Genomic DNA, 20168 nt, shown 5'->3' on the forward strand with positions numbered 1-20168 from the left:
ATCATGATTGTGCGATTTGACTCCCTCATTTTTAAAACGAGCGATTTTGGTCCCTAAATTTCTAATTTGTGAAAATTGAATCCTTCCGTTAGATTGACATCCAATTGTTAACGGAAATTGCTGACATGGCTCTCATAAATTTATTAAAAAAATTTATTTTTTAAGAATTAATTAAGAAAAAATGATTAATTAGTGGGATTATCTTAATTTTCATCTCAATCATCTCCATTCCTTCTTCAAAATCTAGAAAATCAGAACATAAACCTAAAAATCTTTCTTTCCCTTCTTTGCAAACCCATTCATTGACCAGATCATCCAAAAAATAAAAATATTCATGTTGAACCATGAAAACGTAAGTCCCTAACAATTTATCATTCAAAGAAGGCTTGAAGTGTAAACTGAAGAAAAACGTTGCTTGACAGAGGAACAGAAGATGAGAGAGACAGATATTTGAAGGAAGAGTTTGATGTAAAGTCTTCATCCTCCTTCTACTACCGTGAAATACACAAGAAGGGTAGAATCCACGGTGAATAGTTGGATCCATCGTGCTACCTCCCCTCCCCCTCCATCAAAGCAACAAATCCGAATCCTCCATCGTGTCCTCCTCACCTCCACCTGTTTCTTTCTCTCTCTTACCGTCTGGGAGAATTAGTTTGTGAAAGACGTATTTTTTCTGTGTGAGGGTGTTTTAGAAATTAGGGTTAAATGATTGAAGTGTGTGATTTCAGAAATCTGGGTTATTGTATTTCTGGGTTAAGAATAGGAAGAGAGAATGGGTGAAGAAGACAAATGTTATATGGAAAAAGAATTTAAAGAAAAATAAAAACTAATGATAAATAAGCCATGTCAACAATTTCCGTTGACAATTGGATGCCAATTTAACGTAACGAAATATAGACAATTACCATGGCTATCACGAATAATTCCCCCACCACCAATAGCATTCATGTATTAATATTAAATATAGACAATTTTCAAATAATTTAATTTTATTATTTTAACTGTTTCTCTATTTATATAATAATTTAGGGTTATTTTTCAAATTAGTCCTTGTGTTTGTAACCAGATTTCATTTTCAACCCTAGTCGGAAAATATTTGCTCATATACCCATACGTTTGCACCAAGTTTGGTTTTAGTCCTCGTCAGAGAGTGGAGCTCCGACAAACATACATAGTGGCATACCAACGCTTACGTGACATTGTCCACGTCATTTTTAATTAAATTTAAAATGACACATATTTAATCATTAATTTCCCCCGTTGAGATGAGTGGCCAAAGGACAAAAAAAAAATGAAAAATGAAAACTCTTAAACTTGATTAGTTAAACTAATTTAATTTCTAAATTAACAAAACAAATTCATCCTCTTCATCTTAGATTTCGGTGTTCATCATCTTCCTCTCTTTTCTTTCTTCATCTTCCCACCACGTTTTCTTTTTATCTCAACAAATTAAGAACTGAAACCCAGAAGCCCAACACAAGAAACCCAAATTCCAGAAACTCTCATGTAACATCTCATTTTTCCCTCCACTAATTTAATAAAATATTATTATTATTATTATTATTATTATTATTATTATTATTGTTGTTGTTGTTGTTGTTGTTGTTGTTGTTGTTGTTGTTGTTGTTGTTGTTGTTGTTGTTCTATTATCACGAAATAAGGTGAATCTAAAATTTAAAAGATGAATAAAATATGTTTATGAGGTTAATAATTATTGCCATAGTCAAGGTAGCTGAGCGAATGCTTCACTTAAATCTTCACAGTGCTCCCCTTCCAGGTTCGACTTAACGATAATGTCGTCAACGTAGACCTCCAAATTTTTGCCCGCCTGATCCGCGAATACTCTGTCCATCCAGCGTTGGTAAGTCTCCCCTGCGTTTTTCAAACCAAAGGGAATGATGCGATAACAATAGTTTGCATGATTAGTCATGAAGGCAGTCTTCTCCTCATCTGGTGGATGCATCCACAAGATCCTGAGTAGGCATCCACTAGACTCAACATCTCATTCCCTGGAGCTCCATCTACTAATTTGTCAATGTTAGGTAAGGGATATGAGTCCTTTGGACACACCTTGTTTAAACTAGTGTAATCTGTGCATATTCTCCACTTTCCATTGGTCCTTTTTACCATTGCAACATTTCCTAGCGATATTGGGTATTGAATTTCTTGAATGAAATGAACTTCTAACAAATTTTTAGTTTCTACATGCACCGCCTTGTATTTCTCCTCGCCCATCCCTCTTCGCACTTGAACCATAGGTTTTGCCCCCGGGTTAATTGCCAAATTATGTGAAATGAAGTTAGGATCAATCTCAGGCACATCTTTGATTGTCCACGCGAACAAATCTAAATTCTGCTCCAGCAACCGTTTTAGTCGCCCCTCATGTTCCGCTGTCAGCCTACTGCCAACCTTAATTTTCTTTGTGTCTTCCGTGGGTTCTGGCCTTTCCTCGCCCCCGTCATCCCTGGGGTCCAAAAAAAAAATTCTTCATGGATGAATATTTCATTTACCCAATGTTCATCCTTGACCGCCTCCTTACTATATAACTTCAAGCATTGGGAATAACACTCCCTCACCGCCGCCTGAACCACCCACAAGACTCTTATTTTCCATTGTTAATAGGGTACTTCACTGTTAAGTTGAAATGATACAACACAATTTTTTCAAAGTGTTTCTCCCAATTAATACATTAACTATAAGACGCCTTGCAAGTTATGACCAAATATTAAACCTTCACATGTTTCACATACTGTCCTTCAGCAAATGTTGTTGACACCTCAACATAGCCCCTAACATGCATTCACTCACCAGTAAAGCCCACCAAACATCATGAATAGGGCTTCAAATTAGCGTCCTTCAACCCAATCTGTCGAACGTATCACCATAAATTATGTTTGCGGAACTTCCTTGGGCTAACAACACCTTTTTCGTGACATAATTGTTCACCCGTTTAGTTACGATAATTGGATCATCATCATGTGGCTTTACATGCTCAAAATATTTTATATAAAAGGTAATTTTAGAGTGGTTAACTCCACAATCTACACCATTGTTCTGGTATAGAACCAAAAGTATGAGTCTTAGAGAGTCAGAGAGCAAGAGAGCCAAAGTGAATATCATAATTTGAGTAAATATGTTAGATCCCCCACCGCTTGGGTGGCGTCCAATATTTATATCTTGGATTTGGGCTCGTTCGGGTCATGGGTCGTCCGACTCATTGGTTATACAAATATTACATAGCCCACTACATTATAATGTTGATACACCCATATCGGTACACAAGCCCACAAGACACCAATTATTAAGGTCTATCTTAAGATGAAGTGTGTCTTTTTCCTAAGCCCACAGTCGAATTGACTCGCCTTACTCTATGCATGAATAGTAATGGGCACGCATGCTCCAACATTAAATGTAAAATTTTGACAATAATAAACGTAATATTTCCCTCGCCCCTACATTCACCTCTGTCTCTTTCTTCATTAAGTTTCTTGTAGAAGTCAAAAAATGTCACTTCATTTCGATCAAAGTCACTAAAATTTTTGCAATGATGCACGTAGACATAATCCCATGCGCCCCGGATGAACCATGTTGTTTCGGAAAGCCCGATAACAAAGGGAAAAATTTTACTTACTTTTACGAAAACATTTTCACAGACTTAGAGTATAGGTTACCCTTGTCTGACTTCACATGCTCCATCCTTACTTTGCTAAATGTCGCCCCCACCCAACTCCAATGCAATAGCTGGGCGTCCCTAAAGGCCTTTGAACTTTTGTGTCACTGTCTAGGAATAGAGCCTACTTGCAATAGCTTTTTCTACTTCCTTGAGACTAGCATGAAGAGTGTGAAGGATGAGTATATTTCGCTAGCCTCTGCGAGAGGGCGAGGTTTGTTTATACTGTTTAGGAGAAACTATAAGCACTGGAAAGGAAATTTTTTCAAGCTTAAAAGAACTGAGAAATGAAAAGATGTGTTCTACTTTGATGATGGGAGTTCAAGATTTCCATTCTATTGGACTGGCAAACCCAAAGTTATCATCAAAATTTATGATGATTCTTTGACTGAGAAGGAAATGGTAGACTGCAAGTTTCTGACTACCATAGATTTAAATCTTACCGAATTTTTAAACGACCACTTTGAAAAATGGCTGGGCAAATATGTCGGTAAGACTTTAACTTATTCATTGATTTCTTTTAATTTACTTTTTTATTTATTTTTGTCAGCGGAAATACTCACTTATCTGACGATGACATCCTCTGGTTCCGCCAGGAGCAAAAAGCGGCGAATGGCAAAATGAATCCTGGGAAGACTCTTACTGAAGCCGACGCGAGCCATTCCGGCACTAAAACCAACCCACCGGCGAAGCGAAAAAGAAAGATCACGACGACTGAAAACCAAAAAGAGAAAACTCCAACCCAAGCTTCCATGGACAAATTCATGGGGAAAGGGTCCCCTGAAATGGGGAACAAGTATGGTTCGTCCAGCGCCCCGCCACCCACCTGGAAGAACATGCTGAAAGAGTTTGAAGGGTTAACTTCTGAGGAAGTAACTTCTCTTTGGGACTCAAAAATCAACTTCAATTCTCTTGTGGAAACCAACTTAGTGTTTGAAGCAGATCAAGAAAATATGAGGAAAATTTTCCTTCAAGAGGCATGCCAAGCCATTATGACTAAGGACTTGGAGATTTCTTCTATCTCCAAGATGATTGAACTGAAGACTAATGGATTTGACGACATTTCCACCGCAAACTACTTGAGGACAAAGAAAAAGAGAACGCCAAGCTGAGAGCGACCATGAAGGTATTAGAGAAATCTAACAAAGCTAATGAGAAGAAAGTCGCGAATCTGGCTTTGGAACTTGAAAATTTGAAGAAGAAACTCGAAGAAAATGATGCCTCGCTAAAGGAAAAAGATGAAGAGGCGGAAAAACTGAAGGAAGAGGTGACCCACTTAGCCTCTGAGATTAATAATCTGAAGAATAATAAAACCACTCTTGCCTTTGAATCCTCAATGCTTAAACCTTCTATCCTAGACCAACTTGAAGCGGGTTTTGCTAAGGCTAAAGAACGAATCATGTTTCTTAACCCGGGCGTTCAAATCAAGTTTGAAGGCAGCGAGCGTGCCTTATGCAAGGATTGTAGATGGAAAATTGGTTAGCCGAGATGAGGAAGAAGAAGAAGAAAAAGAAGAAGGAAGTAAAGAGAAAGAGAATGACAAGAAAGAAGGCGGAGGGGAAAACCACTAACCCTTCTGTTTCCATCACCAAAAGTGTTTAAGTGTTTTCATACTTTTATTTCCTCAGTGTTTGTCATGTTTGTTTTCAGTATTGACGCTTTGTCTTTTCAATGTCTTGCTTTCTCGTTTTCCCCTTTTTATGTAATGCATCCACTCAAATTATTATAAGTTATGTTCACAGTCAGGGCGTATCCAGGATTTTCTTGTTGGGGGACGAACTATAAGATTAAAAAAATCTTCATTGAATATTACATAAACTTTAAATAATAAAAAATTATTTAAATACAACTCTTCGTTCTTTTATAGTACTAAATTTATCTATTATTATTGTATCAACAGAGATTTTTTCAGCAATTTCTCTCTCGATATATACAACTAATAAATTTCTAAGAATATCATATTCAATTTTGTTGCAAAACCGAAGTCTTAAATTTCGCTCTGTAGATGTTGTTGAAATAGGGAGTGTCAAAACAAGATGTATCTATCTATCAACAAGTGGAAATATTGTTGTTTTTCCAGTTTCAACTAACTTCTGGTAAAACTGGAAATTTTCCTAAATTAGGATCACGGGAAACATCTAAATGATAATGTCTAAGTTATAACGACAAATTCCTTTTTTCTAGCTCAGAAAAATCATCTACATAAAATTTCTCAACAAGCTTACATATTTTCTCATTATCAAATGATTTAAAATTTTCCTTAGGATCTAAAGTTAAACTAAGTATGAGAAGTTCTATTGCTTCTACGTTAAATTTTCTATTTAATTCAGAATATATCTATTCTATAATGATGTTTCATATCTCCATCTTGTTTCTTATGACGACCATTACCCATAAAATAAGGGGTTTTCATGTCCGGAACTTCAACTTGATGAACATCACAAAATGTTATAACACTTTCTATATAAAAATACCTATAGTCAGTGAAAATTTCAAAATTCTTGGGGGGGCGATGGCCCCTACCAGTCCTTCCCTAGATACGCCCCTGTTCACAATTTATGTTATCGTTGTTCTTCTCATCGTAAGTTTTATAATTACTCAGAAGTATCCCTTCTCTGCCCGATACTATACTTCATCAATAAACTCACAACATAAACTCTAAGCTTTTAAGTGCAAAAAGACTTAAAAAATAAAATCATCTTACGAAACTTAACTTTCTAAGTTAGTCTCAACTAGAAGTCTCCTTGCCTTAACATTAAATATGCATTAAAAAAAACATTAAATATGAGCAATAGGATAGACGAAGATTAACGCATTTAAAAGCTTAAAATTGCAATAGTAATTAAATAACATGCATCGTACTTACTTTCATCTTTGCACTTGTAAGTTAGTCCACGCATTGTATTCTAGTCCTTTGAAAAAAAAAATTCATTCAATCAACTATTCTTTGTTTGAAATTTGAACTTGATCAAAATTTTAACCAGAAGTTCAATTCCTGGCCTAAAAGACTTTGCTCGCTGGAGACTTGTGCTTAATTTGGACAAGCTTAATCCAATTAAGGTTGTGTTTATGAATTCGTGGTCAAATACTCTAGTTCTAAGAGACTTACTCTTGTCTCAATTATCTAGCATTACCCAATTGATGGACCTAAGTTGAGAAATTAAATAAAACATGCCGAACAAGCAATATTTTAAAGGTTATGTCTCGTTAAAAACTCTCCTGCCTAGGGTAGAGAAAAGAGTGCATACATGTTATTCATTATGTAGTGTCCAATACCTCGTTAAAAACTCTCCCTTCCGGGTAGAGAAAAGAGTACATTGTACTAAGTCTTAACACACAAACGTAGTCTTTAAACAAACATAAAATGAAACACACATAGTCTTCACAATACAACAAACAACCAACTGAAAAGCTACAATTGACTTGGCGAATAAACTGTAATAGTAATGGAGGTGTTGGGCGTTCCAAGCTCTGTGGACTCTTCGACCTGACAATTCCTCCAAATGATACGCCCCTTGACCCAAGTCTCGTAGAATCCGGTAAGGACCTTCCCAGTTTGGTGAGAGCTTCGAATCATTAAGCCCCTTAGCCTTCATACGCAGAACCAGATCGCCAACTTGCATGTTCCTCAGGACAACTCTTGAGTTGTATCGCCTTTCAGATCTCTGCTTCACAACTGCCTGCCTTAGACGAACTTCTTCTCGCACCTCTCCAGCCATATTCAAATCCACTTTCCTGTTCTCACTATTTTGATCTTCATCATAGGATGCCACTCTAAATGTCATGTCTTGAATCTCTACAGGAAGCCTTGCGTCCACGCCATAAGTAAGTTTGAAAGGAGTCTCGTCAGTGGTGGACTGTGGAGTCGTGTTGTAAGCCCACACTACAGTTATCAATTCATCAATCCAAAGTCCTCTTACCTCGCCCAAACGCTTTTTAATGCCATTTAGAATTACATTGTTAGCAGCTTCAACTTGCCCATTTGATTGAGGATACTCAATAGAAGCAAATCTCATTTCAATTCCCATCTCAGCACAAAAATCCTTCACCATCCTGCTTGTGAATTGAGTGCCATTGTCTGAAAAAATCGTGGTTGGAACACCAAACCTACAAACCAATTTTCTCCAATAAATTTTTTTAACTTTTCCAGCAGTGATTCTCGCCATCGATTCTGCTTCAATCCATTTTGTGAAGTAGTCCACTACCACCAAAATAAATCTGACTTGTGTACCTGCTGGAGTAAATGATCCCAAAACATCTACGCCCCACATCGCAAAAGGCCACAAAGAACTCATCGAACTCAATATTTCCGGAGGTGCCCTATGTAAATCAGCATAAACCTTACACTTCTCACATTTCTTCACATATTCCATACAAACTTTTCTCATAGTTGGCGAATAAAATCGTGCTCTCAAAACCTTTGCCGCAAGAGACCTTCCGCCCACATGGCTTGCACAAAAGCCTCTTCTTTGGTAACACACCTGAGTAGCGGAATACCAACGCCCATTCTGTACAACTGATCTCCAAGGATTGCATAATGACTCGCATAACGAACCTGGTCTTTGGTAAATGTTGTTAAGTCCGCCCCATCTGCCTTTAAACAAGCTCAAATATCCATCCAGTTTTGATCCATTGCACCCAAAACCATTATAGTGGTCTCCTTGTTAATACTTCGGCATTTCAATGTTTCTTGAATCACTGACTTTTTGTTCCCCGCTTTCTTAGTGCTTGCCAACTTTGAAGTATGTTGGCCTCATATTTTCTTCTCTTGGCAAATGAACAACTTGCACCTTAACAAATTTCTTCATCAGAGCTCGTGTCTTCTCTAGGTACTTAGAAAGGTGAGAATTTTTCGCTTGATATTCACCCTAAATATGATTGGAAACCACCTGAGAATTAGTTTTAACCAAGCGATGATGTATATCCATCTCAATGGCAAGACGAAATCATGCTATGATCGCCTCATACTCAGCTTGATTGTTTCTTACTTTAAAGTCAAACTTCAAAGACTATTCAATTTTTACGCCACCAAGCCCCTCCAACACTATACCAGCTCCCCTGCCTTTCATGTTTGACGATTCATCAACAAATAAAACCCAGTTCACTTCTTCATCAATTTTTTCCTCAGGCGACATTTCATTCACAAAATCAACTGAAGCTTGCGCCCTAACTTGCCCTTTCTTTTCAAACATGATGCCAAATTCAGACAACTCTACAGCCCAAGAAACCATTCGCCCTGCTAAATTAGGCTTTTGTAGAACTTGGCGAAGCAGAAAATCTGTTTTAACTTTGATTTGGAAGCCTTGAAAATAAGGTCGTAATTTTCGAGCGGAAATAATAATTGTTAGGGCTGCCTTTTCAATCTATTGATATCGTACCTCCGCCCCTTGTAGGGCGTGGCTCACAAAATATATGATTCTAAGTTCATCCTTGCTTTCTTGCAGCAACACAGAACTAACAACATTATCTGATATTGAAATAAAAAGTGATAACGAGATACCTGACATGGACTTTGATAATATGGGAAACTTAGATAGATGCTCCTTTAGGCGTTGAAAAGCTTCTTCACATTCTTCAGTCCTTTTGAAAGCCTTGTTCTTCCTTAGGAATTGGAAAAATGGGGCAGCCTTGCTTCCTGAACATGGCAGAAACCTTGATAAAGTTGTGATCCTTCCAGTTAACTTCTGCACCCTTGACTCAAGCTGGAATTTTCATTTCTAAAATTGCCTTACACTTGTTAGGATTGACTGCAATTCCCCTTCTCGTGATCATAAAGCCCAAAAGAACTTTCCACTCTAAATACCAAATGAACAACTTTCAAGATTAAGGCGCATGCTGTGTTTTCTAATCTCCCCAAAAGCCCCTTCCAAATCCAAACAGTGAGCCAACATCTCCTCAGATTTAACCACATGTCATCCACATAAATTTTCATGTTACACCCGACTTGATTCTCAAAAACTCTATCCATCAGCCTTTGATATGTCGCCCTTGCATTCTTAAGACCAAAAGACATAGTTTGGTAGCAGTAATTTGCTTGATTGGTCATAAATGCAGTCTTTTCCTCATCGGGTGCATACATTTTGATCTCATGATATTTAGAATAAGCATCCATAAGACTTAACAGTGAGCCAACATCTCCTTAGATTTAACCACATGTCATCCACATAAATTTTCATGTTACGCCCGACTTGATTCTCAAAAACTCTATCCATCAGCCTTTGATATGTCGCCCTTTCATTCTTAAGACCAAAAGACGTAGTTTGGTAGCAGTAATTGGCTTGATCGGTCATAAATGCAATCTTTTCCTCATCGGGTGCATACATTTTGATCTGATGATATTTAGAATAAGCATCCATAAGACTTAACATTCCAAATCTCGACGCCCTTTCCACCAATTTATCTATGTTTGGAAGAGGATATGAATCATTTAGACAATTCTTGTTCAAGTCTGTGTAGTCAGTGCACTATCGCCACTTCCCATTACTCTTCTTTACCATCACCACCTTCGCCAACCAAGTTGAGTACTTCACTTCCCTTATGAAACCAGCTTCCAACAACTTATTAGTCTCGACTTTCACAACAGTTGCCTTTTCTTCACCCATCTTCCTTTTAAACAAAGCAATTGGCTCCGCACCTGGATTCAGGGCCAACTTATGACTTATAAAGTCTGGATCAATTCCAAGGAGATCTTGTGCACTCCATGCAAACAAATCCATATTCTCAGCAAGTAGTTGAACTAATCGGCTTTCCTGACTTGGAGTCAAATTCACACCAACCTTTAAACTTCGCTCGCCTATTGCCACCTTCTTAGTTTCCTCTTCTGGCGTCATTTTATGATCAAGAAATCCTTCACGAGGGTCCAATTTATCTATGTTTGGAAGAGGATAGGGTCTTCTGGAGTCCCCTGAATTGGTATTTTGGTTAGGAATCTCGATTAGCTGCTAACTTGGTTGGAATGACGCTTTTGACCTTCAAATGACATCAAACGTGATCCTTTCTATAAAGTTCCTTTTGCTTGATCAAAATGGAAGGTATTGGAGTTAAAAGGGTGAGGTATAGATGGTAGCATGGTGCTTGAGCCTTGAGTGTTTGAAGAGAAGATAGAAAGAAGAGACCAAACATGATTTGTCTTTGGATGAGTTCTTGTGTAGCTCTTGGCAAAACCTGGATAAGTGATGAAGGTCAGTTAGAAATAAGTGAAGGGTTGGTATAATTGGAGTTGTTTAAGCCTTGATCTTCTTCTTGGTTCTGTGTAGATCTTGGTGAAAACGAAATATCATATATGGCTTTTTTTTTCATGATGTGAGTGAAGTGATTTCAGGCAAGCAATGATGAAAAACTTACTGTCAAGAGTTATAATCTGATACTAGTCAAGTTTGTCTTGTCCTAAGTATTGAGACCATACGTGAAGCACCATGGGAGAGGATGGAAGGATTATTGGCTTGAAAAACTAAATATAAAATATTTTAACACAAGAAACCACATATATTATCATGTGGACTTATTATTTATATGCAAATCACTGAACACAGCAACAATTTCTTTTTTGAAAAAAAAAAATTAACCTTACAATGTCTTTGATCATCCCATCCACCTAGCTCCAAAACTTGAAAATAAAAGAGTAACAGAAAACTTGTAAATGTTCAACAGGAACTGAGATTTAAAAGAATGAGGCCATAATAATCCTTTTTAATTCCTAACAACTGTATAGTACAGAAAATATATAACTTAGTTGTCATCACAAACTTGTGGTCTTACTTTCATTCAATTGTCAAGTAAACAGCAGTAATTAAGAAATGGCAGCTAAAGTTGTCTTTATTAAATGATAATAAGGAATTCCTTTGGTTCTGCTTATTCATACACACCCAAAAGATATAAGTGGGTGAAAGAAATGAGAGATAGGAAAAGCAAAGAGAGACTAGGAGAAAAAGATGTGGAATGAGAAGCATGTGTGGATGAGTTAAAACCCACTACATCATACACAACAATCGGGCTCCTCACTTGGAATCCACCATCGTCCCAAACTAAAGAAGCTGACACTATAGGTTCAGTTATTGCTCCATCAATAGTGAGCACAAATGTTTTCTTTTGGCCAAGTGAATTGAATGGCAAAACATTTGGCTCCACTTTGATTTCTAGTCCCCTAGGAGCAGTCACTGTAGCTTTATATGTGGACTTTGGAGAGCCAACATTTGTGACTGTCCTTTTGAACCTGGCAAATACTTTACGATCTGTGTGAGGGGCCTGAAGAGCAAACGAAGGGTAATTTAGATCCCTTGCGATCGATCCATTGTTTGTGGCACAGGAGCTGCTATTATCCCCTGTGATGAGTTGTATATACATTGCGTTATAGCCCTGGCCACACAAAAAACTCAGGTAGTCCCTTTCAGTAAGATCATATACTAAACCAGGTGCCAAAGCCTTCGAAGGACTAATTTGACCTGCTCCATATGCCAACTCTGCTTCTATGTTATTCAAGGGACTAAGGGGTTCAGCTGCAAGTGATGCAGCGGAAGTCGTACTAGGATTGCAAGCGCAAATCCTAAGGAAAAGGTTTCTGGAATCCACCAGAAAGGAAATTAGCAAGCGCTAAAACCCTAGAAAATACACTGGAATCCACCAGAGTAGAAGAGAAAACTCTTAAATTTTATTATCAATCAAAACTCCAATAGGCTATGCCTTACAAGTGCTTAAATAAGAAAAGAAAATATCCTAATAGTAAAATAAATAATATCCTAAAAGATCCTAATTGAAAATAAAAGATCCTAATTGAAAATAAATAAGTTCCTAACAAAAAATAATTAAGATCCTAAAAGATCTTAATTACAAATAAGTAAAATTACTAAAATACTAAAATTATCTTAAAAAGCTCCTACATCAGTCTCCTCTTCTTGTAAAGAACTCGACCTCGAGTTCACATCACGATAAAGGACTTCAGTTGCCTCAAAATACCAGGATCAAAAGGCTTCCAAATTAAACCAAGGAGAGTGAGTGTTGAATATCTAATAAAAGCACATGGAAAAGAGTGTGGAGACTCCTGTTTTGAAACACTAGCATCCATCTTGTTGATGCCAGGATCAAATTGTTTTCGCCAAATACCATGAAATTGAAGGAGTGTGATTTCTGGATGAACTAGCCGTGATTGAAACAACTTCCAGTGGCATGGAATAAATTGTCTGAATTGCGAGTTAGACAAGTTGGATTGCAGTTCCTTTTTCTCAGGCATATTACCAAACAAATGGGGTGCAAACTTGGGAACAAGGACATATCGAACCTGAGGCACAACCATAAGTGTTAGATTGTAAGGTGTGAACACTGCCTCGATGCCCAAATTGACAGAGGTGTCTGGCTCAGATATAACATGGGGTACAACCTCTAAGATGTCATCAGATCCAGATAAAAGAGAACTGTGTGTTGGTGTTGGTGTGCTCTCGCTGCACAAATCATCCATCAACGTTTTTGCCTCATCTTCTAGGCCAACAACAGAGGATGGCGCAAATGAAATTTGAGAATCAGATTCCGAAGAAGTTGCGTACATAGGTCTTGTAGAGGGACATGAATTTGAAGTAGGTTTTGGTAGGGGTTGTGGTAAGGAAATTGGATCTACAGTCGGTGATATGTTGGGGTAAGGATTGATAAGGTTTGGAGTAGCAGGTTGGGGGTGTGGAGTTTCGGTGGTTTTAGAGGTTGGGTACTGAACTTGGTAATAAGGATGAGATACGGATGGTGAATGCAAAGATTGGGAAGGTAAAGATATAGCGGAACGATTGTTGTTGTTGTCGCGCGGAAACCTATGTGGTTTCCCTCTCCTGTCTCGTCGCCGGTTACCGTTGTTGGTATTGTTGATCTGCGCCGTTAAAGCCGCCGTGAACGTCGCCATATGTTGTATCATCTGTTGTGTCATATGTTGCGTAATAGCAGTTAGGGCCGCGGTAAGAGCCGCGGTAACATCCTTCAGGTCTGCTTTGATCATTGGTTGATCTTCCATGGTTGATCAAGCAAAGAAAAGAGACAGGAGAAAGCCTGCTCTGATGCCACTTGATGCAGCGGAAGTCGTACTAGGATTGCAAGCGCAAATCCTAAGGAAAAGGTTTCTGGAATCCACCAGAAAGGAAATTAGCAAGCGCTAAAACCCTAGAAAATACACTTGAATCCACCAGAGTAGAAGAGAAAACTCTTAAATTTTATTATCAATCAAAACTCCAATAGGCTATGCCTTACAAGTGCTTAAATAAGAAAAGAAAATATCCTAATAGTAAAATAAATAATATCCTAAAAGATCCTAATTGAAAATAAAAGATCCTAATTGAAAATAAATAAGTTCCTAACAAAAAATAATTAAGATCCTAAAAGATCTTAATTACAAATAAGTAAAATTACTAAAATACTAAAATTATCTTAAAAAGCTCCTACATCAGCAAGCCACACAAATTGTTTGTTTGAATTAGCTTATATTTTTACCCAAAAGAACAACAAAGAATTAGCTAATTATGTGTTTAGATGAACGGATCACCGGTCTGATTTCCGAAAATTGAGTATTTAAAACTAATCATATATATTACATGTTGTCATTAGAGCTGAACGAATAGCCGCAGGAGACCAAGTAGGATGAAATGATTTGATGTAACCTGCTACACCAGACACGTGTGGGCAAGACATTGAGGTTCCTGACATGATATTGAAGTTTAACTCTCTGTGGTCAATATCAGAGTTTGAAACAGGAAATATTGGAGACCAACTAGCGAGGATGGTTACGCCAGGAGCAGTCAAATCCGGCTACAAAAGTAGATGAAAAAATAACAGTTTCAGAAAATGTTACCTTACTGAGATATTTAATTTACTTATTCATAGAAAAGTACCTTGAGAATTTCAGGTGTAATCATGTTTGGACCCCTTGATGAGAAATAGACTACCTCAGGGGCTGAAGTATCTTCTAACTCATCACTCTTATATATTGTGGCGCTTGAATCCCTGCAAGTTGTTTCAAGAAACATTCCACTTTTAGTGTGGCTCTCTAAATTATGAGCATAACTTGTATGAGAAACCTAGTAGATTTTATATATACCTTGTGGACTATAGGTATTTAAATATAGAGACAGCATCCTTGAAGTCGAGGTAAGATCCAGGCAAGGGATAAGCGGCTGCGAGTGGTATTTGAGTGGTTGAGAGGAAACCAATGGGTCCAGTTTCATTTGGGTACAGGCCCTCGCAAAGAACAATTTTATTCTTCACCAAATTCTGATCCAAAGTACCTTGACTGCAAAACCTGAATTACATAAAAAAAATTAAAGATTTTTTGGCTGATTCTTGCATTCAAAGGTGCTATTTAGAGCACATGTGATTACATATTATTAATTATTTAGGCATAATGTTAGTAATGTTTAACTTTACATCATTTGTTAAGTTTGTGGGCATCATATATAGCTTACCTGGATTTAGATCCATCGATGCCTGCTTTATTGGGTGCATCACCCCCAAAGATTAGAGGGTATAATTTTCCCTTAAGGTCAAATGTATTTAATGAGATTCCCTACACAAGGAAAGAAGATTGTCATTATTCTTGACTTTTAATTATATGAATAAAAAGAACTCCTAATCAAATTCACCATATCATATATAACAAAATTACAAACTGGCCGAATTAGCCTAGTTTACATTCAAGTAATGAATGAGGCCATAAAATTTGAAGGCAAAAACCAGCAGATGAAATAATGTTAGTTCTTGCATAGGATGTAGAAGGTATATTACCTCATAAATTCTGTTGTCCCCTAATCTAACTTTTGTCACAAACTTCCTGTCAATGGTGCTAGCAGCCACAGAGATTGACCAAGGCTGGACATTATCTACAGCCCCAAGTGTTGGACCTGAGTTCCCTCCTGATGTTACTGTCAGTATTCCATTTCGCATTGCATGAAATGCTCCTATGGATATACCGCTTTCAAAATAGCTTACAACCTTGGCGGTGTCACTCGCTCCTAGTGAGACTGAAAATATGTCAACCCCGTCTGCAATTCCGTCATCAAAGGCAGAAAGTATATCTGCTTCATCACATCCATTGTCCCAGCAGACTTTGTACACGGCAATACGTGCTGAGGTAGCACCTCCTCTTGCTACTCCTTCTGCAAGGCCTAACATGCTTGCATTGCTAACGGGGTTACCAGCTGCTATTGATGCTGTATGAGTCCCATGACCAATTGTGTCTCTTGGAGATAAGAGTTCTTTGTTCAAGGATTCAACTCTGTAACATCTAGCACCAATTATTTTACTGCAAATTAAAAATATAAGAACATCTATTAGTAATGCACATTTTTGTTTGTTTCATATGTAGCAGCTTGAATATTCTACATGAGTTAAGATATAATACTTGTTGCAAGTGAAATTGGAAGAAGATTGGCAGATTCCCTTCCATTTACTGGGTGGGGGACCTAATCCTTTATCATGGAAGCTTTCAGATTCTGGCCAGATTCCAGAATCAAGTACTCCAATGATTATATCACTTTCAGCATTCCTTCGTTCCACATTTATTGGAAACCCAATAAAATCCCAAGACTTGGTTGTCTGGAGTTGTTTCTTTGTACTAGGAAAGACAGACACCACCCCATCAAGTCCTGCATTATCAATGATCATGGTTAGTAAATCAACAAAGTCAAGCTGAAAGGTAATTTTTCAAGAGAATAGAAGAACTTCTTTACACACCAGCCATTTTATCTGCTTCTTCCCTGGTTAGCTTTGCAGCAAAGCCACTGAAACTACGTTTATAGAGGTGGGTTACAGATTTAGGTGCTCCATTGCTGAAATTTTGAATAAAAGTAAGGTACGATAACGAAACCATTATATTTTTTCAGTTAATTCATTTCTTTTTATATCACAATCATTTTGTATTGTAAATATTCTTTTTTCCAAATTGTATAGTAAGTCTAGTCATATTTGATATCAATTTAACAATTTTTTTAGACAAAATAGACACACATAGTATCACACTCTACTGCAGTGGGCATAATGGGATATGCAGAATCAAATGCCATAGCTTCACAGAGTAAGTTTCATTTATAGCTACAAGCAAAAGATATAGAGGACACAATTATTCTGCTACCCCTCCATCCTTCATCTCTATCGAAACTTGATTATTTCACGGTTTAAAAGTGATTAAATGTATGGCTTGATTTGTCTGTGAGCAAATTACTAATAACTAAAGGCCAAAAGCTTGTAAGCTTAAATAGTATATTCAGTATGCCTTTATAATAACACACTAGTACTCTTTCCTAAACCCCTTGAATAAATTATATTATCAAAGAGGAAGCACCCTACGATCACTTTCTTAGATTTTGATGAAATATTCAAACCTGTTTGCAGCAACTTGCTGTAACATGCTTTCATGAAGGGAAAGTGCAGTAGCTTCATCATTCATGCTATTGCCAGTATACACAATATAGGTCTGTATTCAGAACAAATATATCAGATACAGGAAAAGTACACTTGTCAGTGAAATAAACCATGAAAATCAGGAACCACTGGAATTCAAATGCTAGGAAAAATAACAATGTGATAAGGTGATAAGGGAGGAATCCAAAAACATGATGGATTCATATTGCGAACTAGATTTGTTGTTATTTTAGGGTAACTACCTGCAACATTTATTACGCTCAATTGCACTAATAAAGTAGGAAAGAAATTGATAGTATAGACCATAAACTAAGGCCCTATTCCCATACAGAAAAAATTGCACACAAGTTTTGAGTGAGTCTCGACATCTGGTGGCATTTTCTACTATAGTGAGATGAACCAGTAAAACACACAAAAATGAATAAGGAAACAAACCATTTTTCTGTTACAATGTGTAAGAAAAATCTCAAAACCACACTATGTTGAAGATGGGAAGAAGAAAATTATTTTCTCTGATCAGAAATGAAGAGAATGATGGAAGAAAAATGACATAAACCTTAGGAGAAGAGCACAAAAAAGACCAAGACTTTTTGTGTGACAAAGCAATCAATGCATTGATAAGTTTCTTGCTGTTGTAGCTTTTGTTTAGGTGGAGAGCAATTATGTTAATGGCAAAAATACTAAATGAAATCAATTTGAAGAATTATGTTTTTATCATTTAAGAGCTTCACTTTTAATAAAATTTTGAAAAGAATTACATAACTTCTCCTGAGTGACACTCACATCTAGTGTGCTAGGCGCATGTGAGTGACTTTGCACAGCTGAAGTTAGGAGAAGCATTACTAGGAGAGCATAATCCATGAGCATCATGAAGGAGAGTGTCAAATATATATGTTTATTTTGAAACCAGTAAACCTGCAAGAGAAAATTTAAGACAATCAAAACTGTATCACAATAAAATCGTGTACACTATAGACATATCAAGGTTTCAATAACCCCCAAAAGATAATCCAATACAGACATATATATATCAGATCATGTGGCCAGTTCATTTATCAAACAAATGTTAATAGGTTACTCCTTTCGGAAGCAGGGCATATTGCATTTTGCAATATAAAATAATCAAATGCACTACCTCAAGGAAAACTATAGAGCTAGAAACTAATGAATTGAACAATAGAAAGAGAGATCAGTGCCATTTTGAATGGTAAATCAAGAAATAAGTAAACACTTGAGTGCTTAAGAAAGAAAACACTAACAAAAACATGGATAGATTCTACAGAATGAAGATTCTTTAAATGATTTTTTTGCCTTAAGTTTTTTTTCAACTGTATGCGTGATGCATTCACCTAAGCCTCAAGCTATCACATTGAATATGGAAAATCAACAACTAACAAAGCCTTTTTTCTACTAAGCAAAGTCAGCTACTTGAATCAAATAGTGTCATCGATCGTGCATCTATAATGGACAAAATCTTCAAAAGGATTATTTAGATCAAATGCATTCACAAACTCACTAGAGAAGAAACGAAACAGCACAATAGTTAATTTTTGGTGTCATGCATGCACTAGTATGTTTAATTTATCATGTATGATAATTTTTCTCAATTTTTTAAAGGCTGAAATATGTTTTGGTCCTAGTATTATTGAAAATTATTGGTTTTAGTCCCTCTTTTATATACTTAAGCCCTTGTGTTTTTAGAATAGCCATATGTCAGCACCTATATGTTTCAAAATAGCTGTATTTCAAGTCTTTGTGTACAAGTCCACCTATCTTGTGCTAAAATTCACTTTTTATTATAATAAAGGAAAACAAGCATTGAGCTTCAAACTACTCATAGAGGGTCTAATATCATATGTCATGAACCAGTTATTCTAAAAAGTTATAGTGTTGGGTGAAGACACATTAACTGTTCACTGGACTCAATATGTTTAGAAAACATGCGTATGTTCTGTTACAATAAGTTCTTACTCACTCCAATGCAAATAACTAATTACATAGATGGAGCAGAATGGAATTTTTTTTAGGGGAACCAAGATATAGAACTTGTTAATCTCATATCATGTTCTGTTCTAATTTTGAATTATATATCAAACATACACAAATTTCAAGTGTTATGTATCTCATGTTGTATCACGAAGCACTACCTAAAAAAGGAATGAAACCAAGGACAAAGATACAGTTCATTTCATTTTTCCTGTGCCTAAATGCAACTTGAAAGATTTAACCACCAGTCTAGATATTAGGTGGATTTCATATGTTGTACAGAATGTTCTTATTATGCTAAAATTACTTTTTGATTCAAGTAATAACAAATGTTTGACTCCTATTTATTAGTAAATTGCTGATGAAATCTATCTCAAACTCTGGACAGTTCAATTTCTTGTATATGAAAGGAGATTGGGTGAAGGAAGACATAGATGGTTACATTTTATAACTGTTGTATTGTAAAAGAGACATTTTATATCCATCCAGGAACGGGTGTATGAAAAATCGATGTATAGTTTGTCGTTATATTTTCCCTCATGCACTCTGTGCTAGATGCATGCATTCTTTGGAGTTTTTGGTTTTCTCAGGTATGGAAAGTTCAGTACTGTAATATGCTCACTCACGAGTTATATAGGGTGTTCAGTTCAATCAACTTCTAACTCATTTTTTGCAATTAATCTCTAGTTTCTTACTTATTTCTTACAAATATCTAAGAATAAAAAATAAACAAATTACAAAATAATATATGATTTTCATAATTAAAAATAAAAATGTCTAAGAAGAAATCTTTATTTTTCCACCTAAATCCTCCATTTAAGCACATCTTGGAGTTTCTACTGTGAAGTTGTTTGTTAAGTCATTTGATCAAAATAGAGATGTTTCATTAACTAAACTATCTCATTTATTTTCAGAGCTTTTTTTCATAATACTAGCTAGCTACATGTTTAAACTTATTATTTCATTCACAATATTCCTCCACATAAGTTTGATATGGTCTCATGTATGCATGCACTAGTATATATGTTAATGTTAGCTAAGGTGTAAGCTGAGCGTACGTGAAGAACTTGCGATCGATGAAGCTCAAGGCGTCCAAGAACAGAAAAGGATGGCTCTCGTAGAACTATGC

At 36.5% G+C, this 20168-nt stretch overlaps 1 protein-coding gene and 1 pseudogene across 1 annotated transcript; both read right to left on the reverse strand.

Moving 5' to 3' along the window:
* Positions 1-11472: 11472 nt before the first annotated feature.
* Positions 11473-17304, reverse strand: LOC130743699 (cucumisin-like; annotated as a pseudogene).
* On the reverse strand, positions 12349-13809 carry LOC130742714 (uncharacterized). The gene has a single exon (XM_057594819.1). The coding sequence runs from the start codon at positions 13656-13658 to the stop codon at positions 12585-12587; it is 1074 nt and encodes a 357-aa protein (XP_057450802.1). The 5' UTR covers positions 13659-13809; the 3' UTR covers positions 12349-12584.
* Positions 17305-20168: the final 2864 nt, after the last annotated feature.

This window comes from Lotus japonicus, chromosome 3, assembly GCF_012489685.1.
Source record: "Lotus japonicus ecotype B-129 chromosome 3, LjGifu_v1.2".
NCBI classification, from domain to species: Eukaryota; Viridiplantae; Streptophyta; class Magnoliopsida; order Fabales; family Fabaceae; genus Lotus; species Lotus japonicus.